The following is a 15,527-nucleotide window of genomic DNA, read 5'->3' on the forward strand; positions in this document are numbered from 1 at the left end:
TTTCTACAATCAATCATCTTTTTTCCACATTTCCCCTCCAAATGATTATTCCCCCTAGCCTTAAAACACTTGACGTTAATTCTTACTATTTTACCGTCACAGCTTTCAAAACAATGCCCTGCCCTTGCTTAGTTAGCTTCACAAGCCACTCCCTTTTTCTTGAAAAGAAAAAAAAGGTTAAAGTATTTTTGCTATTACTTTGCCAGAAGGTACTATCTTTGTTATACAAATGAGCTTCTTTACTTTTAATCAAACTTTCAAATTCAAAACACAATGTTTAAATTCCTTAGAATGATAAACATCTATACTTCAAAAGTAGCAGTTTGTTCAGTTCAAACATTTGGAAGATTTGGGTCCTAAAGCCTTTATTCTTCATCCTCTGACTCTACAATCTGTGTTGTTGATCATCAGAACCAAGCAAGAAACTGTGAGTCTTACCAAGCTACACCACGAGCGCGGGCAGAGGTATCGCTTTCAAAACATGTCATTCATCTTCACATTTAAAGGCAGTCTATCCATACACCCTTTATAAACATAGTTAAATATTGGTGCTTAAGACTTCAGTCATATGCGGTAAGCTTTCCAATTTATAGGCAAAAGAGGGGTGGCAAACGCGCCCTTTTCTTAAATTTATATACGAAACCAAAAGCCGGGCTGATTACTGAAACCTGAGAGTCTGAAGCTGCCACTTGCCGAACATCTATTAGAAAACGGCCTTTGCATTAAATTAACCGACTCCTATACAAATCAGGTATAAGAAGAGTGTTTCCCGTGTCTATGGTGACAAATGAGTTACCAGACGTCCTTAAGTAAGACTGTCAAACTTTACGCTTTTTAAAACCCAGAAGGGAGAGGACGGGGCACAGCGAAAAGTCAGGTCTGATTCTTATAAAGGATGTCTTGTGGGGAATAAGACGCTCACCTGTACACGAGAGGCAGGCAGGTCTTCCCCGGTTGTCCTCACTGGGAGAAGGTACGGACATCGATAGACCTTTGTCCTCTGAACTGGAACACGGGGGTGGGGGGTGGGGACGACTTTCTAGAAGTAGTGCAGGCACCTGCACCACAAAAAAACTGAAGACCGATTTTGTCTTCAATGACTGCTCTTGGCTTAGAGACCCTCTAGCTCCGGGAGAGGGGCTGTCGCTCCAAACCTTAGCCTCCTCCCCCGCAGGGCTGGGGGAAGGGGATGACCAACCCCTCTAAGAGGAGTTAGGGACTTGTGTCTTTCCCAGTTGGATCCGAACATCCTCCAGCTCTCTGGTCGGGCTCGCCTCGAAGGAGGCGAGCCGGACCGGGGTGAACCGGAGCTGCGGCGAGCGCAGATCCTGCCTTTGCTCGGCGCCCCTGCCGCGTCCGCATCGCCACCGTGAGGCCGAGCAGGGGACCGTGCCCTGTGGCGGCAGCGGCTCCGCGCTTCGCTCCGCACCGCCTCAGCCGCCGCCGCCGCCGCCGCGCCGGGTATGGGCGGGGGGATTTTTTTTTTCTCCTCCCCTGTTTTCCCTCTCTTTCGCGCTCTCGATCCCGTTCAGCGGGAGAGCCCGCGGAGCCATAGAGGGAGCGAGGGAAGGGGTGGAGGTGGCGGGGGGAGGGGGGGAGGCCGGAGGGGCGGATCCTGCCTGGGGGCTGATCCCTCCCTCCCCTCGGCCGGGCTCCGTGGCGGCAGCGGCGGCGGCGGCGGCTCCATTCCCCCTCCTCCCCCGGGAGCGGCGGCGGCGGTGGCTGGGCCGGGGCCCCAGCGCGGGCCGGGAGGGGGCACGGCGGTGGCCGCGGAGGCCAGCGCGGGAGGAGGCCGCGCTCCGCTCCCCGGGCCGCGCCAACCTGCTAGACGGCTGGCCCGCCCGCGCCCAGGGGTCCCGAACGGTAGGGCCGGGCCGGCGGCTGAGGTAATGGGGGCGGCAGCGGGGCCGGACGGAGCGGGGGCGAGGGCAGCAGGGCCTACGGAGACCAGGGACTGAGCGGGGTCGGGGAGGGAAGCGAGGGGCTTCCCGACAGGGACGAAGGCGGCGCGAAAGCTCTCTCCTGGAGCCAGGGTGGCGGCGGGGAAGGAGAAGGCGAGTGAGGGGGGGAGCTGAAAAGCGAGGACCCCCTCCCGCAGCCGCCATCTTGTTTTCCCCCCGGTCCTGGAAGCCAAGCCACCGAGCCCCGCCCCCTCCACACTCTCTAATTGGTCAGACCAGAGGAGATTTCCACCCCCTGAACGTCCCTTGGCCCCCCAGTTCCTCTTGACGGGTAGGTGAGGCGGCCAATGGGCTCTCGCCTCTGCCCCGCTCGTTCGCAGGCGCTAGCTTTCTCTGTCTGAGGGTCGGACTCCGCGTCAGTCTGTCTGTGGCGCGCTCGCCCCCTCCCCTCTGGTGAGGAGATGTTATTTCCCTCCTTTCTCCTCTGAAGGATCAAGATTCTTCTGGAAGAGGTGCCCCTTTAAAGGGGCAGGGAGCCTTAGCTGGGGTTCTCCCTTGTCTCATGAGTATTTCGTGTGGGGTGCAGGGGCAACAGTCTAGTTGCAGAAGCTCGTTCTTGGAGGACCTGTGTGGAGTGGGCGAGGCGGGGCTCAGGGGGTGCCAGGTAGACCTCTGAGAGTGTTGGGAGGTATTTGAAGCTGTATATGTGGAAAGGGCTGTGTGGGATGAGAAACTCCCGCCAAAAAACTAGACTGTAAGCTCCTTGCGGGCGAGACTCCTTTTCCTCAGCAGCAGCCCTTCCCTCTCTGGAATTTGCCCCCCAGCGTCTTGGGTACAACAGCAGAAGTCTCTGTAGATATTGCCGCCTGGCTGAGAGAGACCCGAGCTACGAGCTGCCCAGGAGGTAGCGGATAGCGGGTAGGGAGGGGGAATATACCGTGGCTTTGACAAAGGAGGGGCTTCATCTGCTCTCTGGGCCATTTCGAGTTTGTACTGAGGTAGATTTTTACTCTGCAGGGGTCTCCACGCCCTCGAAGGAGGGAGGGTAATAAAGCAGGTCCGTTAGCCTGGGCTGCCCCCCAGGGAGTTGGCGTTTGTAAGGCATGGAGTGGCCAAGGGTCTCTGGAACCTGCACAGAATTGCTGTGATGATTCTCTCTCCTTTGGTTCCAAATATGGTTTGTGCTTGCCTGGCACTGTGCCTCAGTAAAGTTTTTTGTTTGTTTTTGTTTCAGTCACACTTTGGGATTGAAAGGCATTTTGAGCAAGAATGGTAACAGTACTTTATTAACAAGTAGCAACCCTTGAGAGATTAATTTCATTTTACTGATGAAGTAGAGGGGCACAGAACGATTCAGTGACTTTCTTGGGGGTCACACTGGGCCAAGATTACAATGTGGACTGCCTCAGAGCCTCTTTTTGTACCAGACCATGACATCTCTGTGGTGTATTTACGTCCTGGTGAGATGAGTTGAGCAGATCAAAAGATCTGGGTTTAAATTGTAGCTTTATCGTTTACTAGCATTGTGTGGAATAATACCTTTCTGAGCTTCTGTTTCTTCATCTATAAAATGGGGATGAGGATATCTGTTCTACCTTCCAAAATAGTTGTGAACAGTATTAAAAGCAAAAGGGCTTTGTAGAAAAGTGTGTTACATTATCATCACCATCTACACTTTATAAAGATGGTAGATCTTGCAACCAAAGTGACAGATTCTGTTTTGTCTCCTTAATATTATCTCCTTGTTCATAGCCTTCCAAGTCTCTGCTTACACCTCAGGGCATCATATCCTCAAAGGTCTTTTCTAGCACTGATGGCCTCAGTAATTGCAACCACAGCTCCTTGTGAGCTTGTCATAATTCTCTCCATCCCAGAAAACGATGTGAGAACAATTTAGAGCTTTCTCCTTGTCGCACAGGGGTAGACGATGTATTTTGGGAGAAAGGGACTTTGAGGTAACAGATACACTGAAAGTTTACATCAGATATTACCTTCATTATCTTGGCCTTGGGTCCAGTGAGAGTCCCATATAGGCCACTTGAGGCCACTCCCAGAGCTTCCAGGGTTTCTGCTTAGAGATGCACTAGCCAATGGATCATGAATGCTGCCTTTTGCAGAGAATACCCTGCACATTGTAGTTTGAAGTGCTTAGGCCACATGTAGTAGACATTTCAGGTACCTTCATCCCCTTCACCCCTGAGTGTTATCAGGGGATAGGGTTTCTGATCATGGTAAGATCTATTGGGAAAGGGCTCTAGACCTATGATTTTTGATCCCCCATGGGGCCACACTGTTCATGGCTCTACACTGTTTATGTGTAGGGCTTATAAGTGGATGCTGTTCTTGTTTACTCCTTTCCTAAGCCTTAACCACCACCCCCTTTTTTCGTAGTTAGCTGTCCCACAGCCTTATGTACATTATTAGAACGTTAGCTCTCTCCCCATGTTTCACTGTAGTGATCTGTGCTTTTCTGTCCCTTCAATCAGACAGAGCTCCTCAAGGGTAGGGATCATGTGTGTTTGGTTTCTCGTTTCATTCAGCTAACACTTGTTGGAGATACAACAGGGAACAAGACAAGCAAAAATCCTTCTCCTCGTGGACCTTACATTCTAGTGCTGTGCTGTGCTAAGTCACTTCAGTTGTGTCTGGCTCTTTGCGAACCTATGGACTGTACCCTGCCAGGCTCCTCAGTCCACAGGATTCTCCAGGCAAGAATACTGGAGTGGGTTGCCATGTCCTTCTCCAGGGGATCCCAGCCCAAGGATCGAACCTGCATCTCTTCTATCTTACATCTCCTGCATTGACAGGCAGGTTCTTTACCACTAGTTCCACCTGGAAAGCCCACATTCTAGTGGAAGGAAGAAAATATACATGATAAATAGGTAAATTACATAGCACAGCAAAAATTGGTGAGTGTAAGTAACAGTGAAAAACAAAGCAAGATGAAAGATGACTGATGGGGGAAAGGGATTTGTAGTTTTGGGTAGAATGGTCAGAGAGGGACTCACTGAGAAGCACTGTTATGGAAAGACTTGAAAGAGGTGAAGGAGCAAGCCATTATAAATGATACCTGAAGGGTAGAGTGTTCAGGTTGAGGAAATAGCCAGTTTGCTCAGTGGCCACCTGATCAGAAGGAAAGGTGAATGAGTGCATGCGTGCCTAACCATCCAGCTCAGTCTCCTGGCCTTCTCTCCTTAGGTCTGTCTCATTGGTTCCCAGGTGCCATGAGGAAGCCTCGCCGGAAGTCGCGGCCTAATGCCGAGGGCCGGCGCTCCCCATCCCCCTATAGTCTGAAGTGCTCACCCACTCGGGAGACCCTGACGTATGCCCAGGCCCAGCGGATTGTGGAAGTGGACATCGATGGACGCCTGCATCGTATTAGCATCTATGATCCACTCAAGATCATCACAGAGGATGAGTTGACTGCCCAGGATATCACCGAATGCAATAGTAACAAGGAAAACAGTGAGCAGCCTCAGTTCCCTGGCAAGTCCAAAAAACCCTCATCCAAGGGCAAAAAGAAGGAGTCCTGCTCCAAGCATGCATCTGGCTCTTCCTTCCACCTCCCGCAACCCAGCTTCCGCATGGTGGACTCAGGCAGTCAGCCAGAAGCACCCCCGCTGCCTGCTGCTTACTACCGCTACATTGAAAAGTCACCTGAAGATCTGGATGCAGAAGTCGAGTATGACATGGATGAGGAGGACCTCGCCTGGCTGGACTTGGTAAACGAGAAGCGGCGAGTAGATGGGTACAGTTTGGTGTCGGCAGACACCTTTGAGCTGCTGGTGGACCGGCTTGAGAAGGAATCGTACCTGGAAAGTCGCAGTAGTGGGGCCCAGCAGTCACTCATTGATGAAGATGCTTTCTGCTGTGTGTGCCTGGATGATGAGTGCCACAACAGCAACGTCATTCTCTTCTGTGACATCTGCAACCTGGCTGTACACCAGGAGTGCTATGGCGTCCCCTACATCCCTGAGGGCCAGTGGCTATGCCGCTGCTGCCTACAGTCTCCCTCCCGGCCTGTGGATTGCGTCCTCTGCCCCAACAAGGGTGGCGCCTTCAAACAGACCAGTGATGGGCACTGGGCCCATGTGGTGTGTGCCATCTGGATCCCTGAAGTCTGCTTTGCTAACACCGTGTTTCTGGAGCCCATTGAGGGCATCGACAACATCCCACCTGCCCGCTGGAAACTAACCTGCTATATCTGCAAGCAGAAGGGGCTAGGTGCAGCCATCCAGTGCCATAAGGTGAACTGCTACACGGCCTTCCACGTGACGTGTGCACAGAGGGCTGGGCTCTTCATGAAGATTGAGCCTATGCGTGAGACCAGCCTCAATGGCACCATCTTCACAGTGCGCAAGACTGCCTACTGTGAGGCCCACTCACCGCCTGGTGCTGCCACTGCCAGGAGGAAGGGCGACTCTCCTGGAAGCCTGAGTGAGGCAGGGGATGAGGAAGGGCTGAAGGAGGCCTGTGAGGAGGAGGAAGAAAAGGAAGAGGTAGAGGAGGAGGAGGAAGGTGAAGGGCAGGGTGGGGTAGGTGGCCCCCTCAAGGGAATGTCCAAGAAGAACAAGATGACTTTGAAGCAAAGGATCAAGAAGGAGCCAGAGGAAGTGGGTCGAGACATGACCTCCACTGTCCCCATGGTCACTGTCCCACGGATACCCTCTTACAGGTGAGCCTGCCCAGGAAGTCTCCCTGGGGACACATGGTTTCTTCTTGGGCTGGTGTTGGCCCTGAGCCAGACCTCCTTCCCTAATGTTGGTGAATTCCTGTTCTCTTCTGTGCTCTCAAATTTAGACTTCTCCTTTGGACCTTGGGCTCACCCAGTCTGGTTTGTGGTTTTGATTGTGCCCTTCAAAGCAATGTATTTCCTTTGGTTCAAGGTGAGACATACACTTAAGTTGCTTAGAAACCCAGGCGACGGGATGTCTAAGGTAATATTTCAACAGGGCACCAGTGGCATTTTCGATAGGAGGTAATTCATTATTAGGACCATCCCATATGTTTCTTGATGTTTAGCATCCCTGGTCTGTGTGAGTGCCATTCGCATCCCCTCCCTAATTGCCTCATGTTTGTGACAGTCTCAGATGTCCCCCACATATGTTTCTAGTAACCTTATGGGGATTGAACTACTTCCAATTGAGAACCTCTGTTTCAAAGGGTCAGTATGGGTATCTGCTGTCCAGAAAGCTCCATCCTGGGAATGATGGGGACTTTGCATAAGAGGGTTGTGTGGGGAAGATATGTTGTGTTTCCTCCTAAGAAACTTTTAGATTTAGAGGAAAGATCAGTTCTGCAGTATAACTAAGAAACTTTGGCTCCCACCAAGCCTGTTTTAAATCATCAGAGAGGTATCTGGACCTGTTGGAGGGATGGGAGCTTGGCAGAGAAGCAAGAGACAGGAAAGATTTTCCATTGGAGGCTCATCTCATTGTTGATGTTCATTAAAAAGACTATAGTGTTAGAGCAGGAAGGAGTCTTGGAAATTATTCATCTAACGTAGTCCTTGCACCTTCTCCCACACCCCCAGATGAAGAAACTGCGGCCACGGGAGGTAAAGTTGTTCACTCCTTTATTCATTCAACGAGATGTTTATTGAGCACTTACTATATGCCAAGTCCTGTTCTAAGGGCTGGAAGGAACCAAGGGAAAGTGACAGACCCTGGACCACAAGTTGGGGCTCATGATGCCTTTAGGTTCTGTTCCTGTTGTCTGTCTGTCTCTCTTTGTGTAAGGGACAGGGAGAAAGGAGTACTGGTGGGCAGAGGAGAGTGAGTTGTTTGCGGGAAGCAGGCAGCCAGACTTGTCCATCTGGAAAGAAGACAAGAAGACAGAAGATCCAGAGGGAGAGGCTCTTGTGAACCATGACTGGAGTTAGATTTAGTCCATAGGAAATGGGCCTTCTAGTCACAGAGCTGTTCTAGGCTCCCCGCTTCTGTTAGGTGAGTGGGTCCATGCTTAGTCCCCTGGTGGTTATGCCCTGGGGCTAGACTTTTGGGTTGTCAGGTCTGCTCTTGTAGGTGGTTTCTTTCAGGGTCCAGCACTGCATGCTGACTAAGAACCAGAGAGACCTGCATTTGAATCTTGAGCTTCTGTCACTACCAGTGTGATCTTTGGCAAGTTGCTTAACTTCTTTCAGGCTTAGTGTATTTATTTTTAAATGAGCCTACCTTAAAGAGTTATTGGGAGAAATCAGTAAGATAGTATAAGTAAAGCACTCAGCACAGTGCCTGGCAAATAGTAAGCGCTCAATAAATGGTGGCTGCTGCTGCTACTGCTATTTTATTATTATTCTTTTCCCCGCCTGCACAAATGCTATTGGGACCCTCCATGGCCAAGAGGTTGTAGAGGGAGGGGGCTGCCTGCATCTGGGCAGGTGTGCTTGGCATGGGTGTTGGTGGGGGAATCTGTTCTTTGGGGAAAGGCCTAGGCCTTGATTTTGTCAGCTTGGCTTTGGGGTAGGGATGTCTGACCATGGAAAGGCGCAAGGCCTAGGTGAGCAGTGTCCAGCCCAAATGAACATACTTTTTAGGTTCCACCTTCTTGTTTAGGCACAGTTACCTTCCTTTCAGTGGAAGTGTGCAAGTGAGAGGAAGAGAAGCAGAGGAAAAGCCAGAGGAGCACTGAGTCCTTGCTTAATCAATTTGGGAACACAATATGGTATAGCAGAGAGATCGTGGATTCAAATCCTGCCCAACTTCACCATCTTATTAGCTGCGTTAGTGGCTTCAACAATGTATTCAGCCAAGAACAGAGGCTATTCTCCTTCTGCCTTTCCATCATTTGAAACATGAGAATAATGTGACCTACCTTGCAGTTCGAGCATTTTTATAGGGATTATGAGCTCTCATTAATGCCTTTCCTACTGCTTCCCCCCACCCCTTCATGTGTTATTGGCTTAAATCCTGACTTCCAGACTTCTCTTTTGGGGTAATTAGCCAGCTAAATTTTAAAATTTTATTTTCATACAATTTAAAGATTAATTTTTACTTACAATTATTACAAAATACTGACTATATTCCCTGTGTTGTACAGTAGTATATCCTTGAGCTATCTTATACCTGATATTTTGTACCTCCCACTCCCCTGGCCCTGTATTGCCCACCTCCCCATACACTGGGAACCACTAGTTTGTTCTCTCAGAGTCTGCTTCTTTTATGTTCACTAGTTTGTTATATTTTGTATTTATTTATATTTTTTGGCCATGCCACACTGCTTGCAGTATCTTAGTTCCCTGACCAGGGATTGAACCTGGGCCCTTGCGGTGAAAGCACTGAGTCCTAACCACTAGACCGCCAGGGGATTCTCTCATATTCTCATAGTTTTTAGATTCCACATATAAGTGATATTGTATACTATTTATTTTTCTTTGTGGAGCCAGCTAAATTTTCAGATTCTCCATCCTCTTATGTCTTTAGATTTTTTTTTTTTTCAATTTGGTTCAAAATTAGGCATTTTTAGGCTGCTGAGTTTTTTAATGAAAAACCAGAGGTCAGACAACTCCAAAGGGTTGCATTTGGGTTCAGAGGGCAGTAGCCTGCTATATTCCTACTAATTTTCCTTCCAGCTTGGCTGTGGACTACTCCCTGGTCTGATGGGACCCTTAGCCACAGAGGGGCAGGAAAGGGCAGGAAATAGTGACTGCATTGCCCACAGCTTATACAAGTTCCTGTTCCCTTTTGCTGCCTTTATCAAGAAAAGAGTGAGGGTATTGGGGCACAGACCTATGTCTTAGAAGTCCAGAACTAAAGGGTCTGGGTTCCTGGGGGAGGGTTCTTTTGGAACCTGCAAGGCAGGAGGTGGACAATCAAGTGAAATACCTTACGCTGAATCTGAGCTGCTTAATTTTGCCGTCCTTTTCAAGCCTTTCTCTGAGGTGAGGCATTTGGCCATTTTATTCTGTCTTCCTCTACCAAGTTCAGAAATGAACCACGCACGGGGTCTTGATAGGAGGCTGTAATCCAGGCTGCCCACTGATCCTGTCTTTCACTTCCCTGTGCCTCTACTCAAGGTTGAACAAGATCTGTAGTGGTCTCTCCTTTCAGAGGAAAACCCAGTTCATGCAACGGCTTCACAACTACTGGCTGTTGAAGCGGCAGGCACGGAATGGTGTCCCCCTCATCCGGCGCCTGCACTCCCACTTACAGTCTCAGAGGAATGCTGAGCAGGTAGGTGAAGTAGTGATTTGAGGGCAGTGGAGGGAGGTGGAGAGTGATGAAGAAGAAATGGTGGGGCAGTGTTCCCTGAGCCCTCTGGAGCCTTTGCCTATAGCCTTCACCCCTCTAGGCGGTCCACCCCAGGAGTGACCTCCAGCATTGTAGCGCTCTTTAGACCAGACAGCAACTCCTCCTAGATGAGAGGCTTGGCTTGGAGCAAGCTTAGGGGAGAGTGGAGAGCAGGCCCAACTTTCCTTGTACATGGGGAAACACCCCTTTAGATACTGCAGAAAGGAAGAAGTGGGCTGAGTGTGAGGTAGGTGACCATGATATATGAGTTAGGAAAGGGCATACTTTGCTTAAGACACTATACTGCCATCTGCCAAAAAATGTTCCATAAGAAATACACAAATTAACTGAGTTGTAGCACACAGCCTGCCCAGTTGGGTGGCCTTGTAGACATTAGCAGCTGGTGTTGCTGCGTGTTCAGTGTTTTCCCACATGGTGGAGGCACCCTGAGAGATTTTTTTAAAGTGTATTTAGTTCTCTCTCTCTCTTCACTTGTTCCATTACTTCTGCCTTTAAATATTCCTACACCTTTACTCCAGAGACAAAGCAAACCTTCCCATGACTCTACTGCCCTCTGTTCTGTCTGATTTCACTTTTGCCTTTTGTAACTAAAGTCCTGAAAGAGAAGTGCATATTTGCTCTCTCCTTGAGATGGTCTGCTTGCTCTCCTGTAGCTTCTTCTAGAATAATAACATGGTGTCTTCCAGCCCAGCAAGTCTTCCCTCATATTCTCTCACCTTATAGACTGTTGGATGATATTTGACACCACAGTCACTTTGTCTTAAAGCTTCTTTGTGACACCATTTCCCACCTCCTCTACCCCACTGAATGCACCCTCTGCTGATCCTAATTCTTACTCCTTAGTGGTAATATTCCCAGGGGCCCTGCGGTCTGCCCGTTGGCTTGGAGAGCTTGTCTGCTGTTCTAGTTGTCAATAACTGTGTGGCTGTAGCTCCAGGTTTCTTGTCTTGTCCCCTTTCTCTTTTTTTGCCCTCAGTCTCTCTGGAGCAGAGGAACTATAGGTGTCCATGTATATGTTGTTTCCTGTACGTCAGATATTGGAAACTTGATTCAGTATCTTCCTTCGTCTCCATAAATGTATTTCTTTTTTGATATGGAAGCTCCTTCCTCCTGACCTCAGATTTGTCCACCTTTGTCCACCTTGGAGTTACTTTTGGCTCTTCCCTGGGTTAGGAGCTACAGTTAATCATCCCTCAGTCGTTTCAGGGGGTTAATCAGTGTGTGGCCCTTCATCTCCATTCTACAACTACTCTGCTCACCCATGCCCCCTTAATTTCAGCAGTAGCTTTCTAGGCGGTCTCCAGCCTCTAATTCTTTCTTTGCTTCACCACTGGTAGTGCCTTATTCACTTAACTATTTTCCATCCTGTCATTTCTTTTTTTCCAAAATATATTCACCCCTCCCGACTGCCCCCTTCAGGCAGGCTACAGCTAAGCTTTTTTGCCTGGCATTTGAAACTTCTTGCCAGTTGGATCCTGGGTCTTCCTTGTCTTGTGTTGTTCTCCAGTTCCTCTGCTCTGGCCGGCCATTTTTCTTAACAAGCAAAGAATCACTGATTGTGCCTTCATACTTCTGCTCTGTGGTCCCTTCAGTTCCAAAAGAGGCCTTTCTTACCGCTTTGTTCATCCACGTCCATCACTACATGTGAAATCCTAGTAAGCTTGCTCACCCCAGGAATCCCTGACCTGAGCCCCACCCACTGAGATCTTCTCCTTTTATATCTTCTCAGCATTTTATATTCAGTTTATCAGATCAGTTCTTGTTGTCTTTATGCTACTGTGCCCTTGTGTATCAAGCCCTGGGCATCAACTACATTGTAGTTTTTCTAGGCAAGAATCACATGTTTGATGATGGTGGTAGTGGTGGTATTTTAAAGTATGTTGAAATAAGTAGGTACAAGCTTATGGTAAAAACTTTGCTTTATTTTCCAGCCAAGTTGAAGCTCTAGGGTGAAATTCTTTCCACCCTGAGGTGTGTATTAGTTTCCTTCTGAAATACTTTCCAGTCCTGAAGATTCACAGCTGCTCTCTGGTGTCCCTGGGGGTAGGATGGGGTAGTCCCATCTCTCTCCCTAGCAGTGGTGGTTGTGCTGTAGTGAAGAGACATTGTCATAGGACTGGGGAAGCACAGGAGGAAGGCATGTGACGGAAGAGGGTCCAGGAAGGGCATGGGGCTCTTAGCTGCAGAGTGCCTGTGAGGCTGAGCAGGGAGAGGACTTTGGGCAGGAGGGAAGCCCACAGCTCCTCATTCTTTTCCCTCCCCTCCTGCAGCGGGAGCAGGATGAGAAGACAAGTGCCGTAAAGGAAGAGCTGAAATACTGGCAGAAGCTCCGGCACGATTTGGAGCGGGCACGGCTGCTAATCGAACTGATTCGGAAAAGAGAAAAGCTCAAGCGGGAGCAGGTGAGAAGGAACCCCCAGAGCTCTTGTTCAAGATCTTTTTCTGCCCCCATCAGTGTCAGCTTTGTTGCCTTCCTGCCCAGCACTATGGGCTCCAAGTCTTGCCTACTAGGCATTGGGTGTGGTGCTACTGATGGCTTCAAACTTGGGGAGCTTTTAGCTTCTGGTGGCCTCGAGCATAAGCTTAATGTTATATGTCTGAGCCCATCCCTGGAGTTTCTCACTTACGAAATCTCAGGAGGAGCCTGGCCTTGAATATTTTGGAGAACTTCTCAGGCCATTCCGATGGGTATCACTTTTGACTGAGAGCTTGAGGGTTCTCATCTGACCCTTAAACACTTACAGTCTTTTTTTTTTTTTTTAATACCTCAAGTTTCCTTGACTATAAAAGGAGGATATTAATAGAACATACCTCATAAGGTTGTGAGGATTAGATGACTTAGTGTATGTAAAGAGCTTAGAACAGTGCCTGGCATACAGTAGGGCTATAGAAGTATCAGCTGCTAGCATCATTATTGATACTCTTTGCTTCCCTAAAGTGTCTGTTGCAGCACCCTGCCTATGACAGTGAGCAAAAACTATTAATTGAATGGATGACGAGCCAAAAGTGTTTTTTCTGGTCCAGGAATAGCAGCTGTTACTTCCATGCTTTGGAGGCCCAAATTAAAGATGTTTTTTCTCTCTTTCTCCAAACTCCGCTTCACTGTTCATCCCCAGTACAAACCGTTCTCTTGTGGGCTGAATAGCCTGAATTTCCACCTCTGAGACTGGGCAGCTTTGGCTATACATAAGAACCTTGTCCTTATAGTCAAACTGTCTCTGCCATCCCAGGCCTAGTCCCCCAGTTGAGCATCTCTTCCCATTTGTGGTCCAGAGAAATGTAAGGGGAAAGGAAGTAGGCAGGGGATGCAGGCAGGCCTGTTTGAATGTAGTCAAGAGGCAGGAACGTCTCATAGTCTAGTCTGTGATTTCCCAACCTTTTCACATTAGGGCACACATGGAAAATAACATTTGTACAGCACACTGCTGCAAATGGGTCTGGCTTCTTGCTGCCTGAGGGGGTGAGCTTCGAGGCCCTGGTCACGCTAGGCCAACCTGAATGTCCCAAGGGCCAATTTGGTGGGAATTGTGGCCCAAGGCACGTTTTATATCATATGCCCCTTGGGCTAAGTCAGACCTCGGTTTAAATCCTATTCCTGTTCTTTCTAGCCAGGTGACCTTGGGTTAGTAACTCCTCATTGTATTCCTTTCAAACCTTAGATTCCATATTTGTAAAATATAGATAATAACAGTTTCTTCTTCAAGGTTGTTGTGATGATTAACTGAGGTAATATAAGTAGAAAAGCAGTGTGCATAGTAGTCAAAAGCACGCACTGTGAATCCCAGCTCTGTCCCTTATTAGCTGTGTGACCTCAGGCTAGTCAGTCCTTCCATGCCTCAGTTTCCTCTTTGTAAAATACCTCATTTGTACCTATCTTGAATGTTATTTGGACTATAAAAGTATTAACTATTAGTACTATAAGTTTTGGTATGGAGCTGCATACATAAAAAAGGTTCACAAAATGGTAGCTGTTGGTATCATTGTTTCTAAGCTACGTACAGTGATAACTCAAGTACTGATTAGCTTACTGTCCTGTGAAACTTTGTTGTACATGACTGATGAAAATCAAGTTATCAAGATAAAGTTCCGTGCCTCTTTAGAGGGGAATGTCCTGATTTCTCTCCACCTTTCCCACAGATCAAGATCCAGCAAGCTGCCATGGAGCTGGAGCTGATGCCATTCAACGTTCTGCTGAGGACAACACTGGACTTGCTGCAGGAGAAGGATCCCGCACACATCTTCGCTGAGCCTGTCAACCTGAGTGAGGCAAGTTCCCCACTACTTTCTGGGCAATGAGCCCTGCCTGAAATGGAAATAGGGTCTGAGTAGGCCAGGAAAGGGTTGGGGCACAGGGTGTTCAAAACCCGGGGGAGTCTGGCAAGGCTAGTAGACTGGCTCATGGTGATGGCTCAGCAGAGCAGGGTGGTCCAGGGCCTGGTGGCTATGAATGAGTCTGGCATGGCCAAGCCAGAAAACGGGGAGGCAAGAGTGCCGGTGAAGGGTGCGCCTGTTTGGCTAGTAAATGGTTGTTGTAATTGTACAGGTTTTATATGTTTAGGTTCCAGATTACCTGGAATTCATATCCAAGCCAATGGATTTTTCTACTATGAGGCGGAAGCTGGAGTCCCACCTGTACCACACCTTGGAGGAGTTTGAGGAGGACTTTAACCTTATAGTTACCAACTGCATGAAGTATAATGCTAAAGACACAATTTTCCACCGAGCAGCTGTCCGCCTGCGGGACCTGGGAGGGGCCATCCTGCGGCACGCCCGGCGGCAGGCAGAGAACATCGGCTATGACCCTGAGACGGGCACCCATCTGCCCGAGTCACCCAAATCGGAGGACTTTTACCGCTTCTCCTGGGAAGACGGTGAGAAGCCGGGACAGGTTGGGAGGAGAGGGACCAGAAGAGGCACAGGTATAAAAGCCTGGAGAGCTGGAGATCAGGATGGTCCTGGGGACTACCGGGTAGACTATAGGAGCAAAACTGGAGGTAGGCACAGGCTGAGGTCCATGTGCTTGTGGCTAGAATCGTTCCAGGAGTTAAAGTTTTATTCACCAAGCCCTTCTTGAATGGTAGGACGGGAATCAGGTACTAGCTATCTGTTTAAAAACTAAAACTTCACAAGGGGTCTTCCTCTCCTGGACTCCCACTGTGTGGCATTGGAGCCTGGGCAGCAGGAGTACAGTGTGGTGTCTGGCTTTTTCAGAAGAGTGCAGGTGGAGGATCAGAAAAATGGAATTGCCTCTGAAATCCCCAGTCTGCCTGCCCTTGTTCTCTGCTTCTTGATGGCAGCAGCCAAACAGTCACTCAGGTTGGGGGATGGCCAGGCTGTCTTGTTCCTGCTCCACAGGCCTGTAACCGTGACTGAACTG

The 15,527-nt window shown here is 49.0% G+C and overlaps 1 protein-coding gene across 3 annotated transcripts in view; it reads left to right on the top strand.

The window, feature by feature from the left end:
* Positions 1-1,747: 1,747 nt before the first annotated feature.
* The window catches only part of BRPF3 (bromodomain and PHD finger containing 3), a 35,719-nt gene continuing 21,939 nt past the window's right edge, over positions 1,748-15,527 (top strand). The window contains exons 1-6 of one of the 3 annotated variants that reach the window (XM_070777415.1): positions 1,748-1,863; positions 5,100-6,576; positions 9,916-10,072; positions 12,421-12,552; positions 14,288-14,416; positions 14,709-15,021. In XM_070777415.1, coding sequence (XP_070633516.1) covers positions 5,126-6,576; positions 9,916-10,072; positions 12,421-12,552; positions 14,288-14,416; positions 14,709-15,021 — 2,182 coding nt within the window. In that variant the 5' untranslated portion in view covers positions 1,748-1,863; positions 5,100-5,125. Of the gene's footprint in view, positions 1,887-5,099; positions 6,577-9,915; positions 10,073-12,420; positions 12,553-14,287; positions 14,417-14,708; positions 15,022-15,527 lie in introns of all 3 variants that reach the window. The other 2 variants (XM_019985963.2, XM_019985962.2) reach the window with 2 other exon arrangements.

Source organism: Bos indicus, chromosome 23 (assembly GCF_029378745.1).
Source record: "Bos indicus isolate NIAB-ARS_2022 breed Sahiwal x Tharparkar chromosome 23, NIAB-ARS_B.indTharparkar_mat_pri_1.0, whole genome shotgun sequence".
NCBI classification, from domain to species: domain Eukaryota; kingdom Metazoa; phylum Chordata; class Mammalia; order Artiodactyla; family Bovidae; genus Bos; species Bos indicus.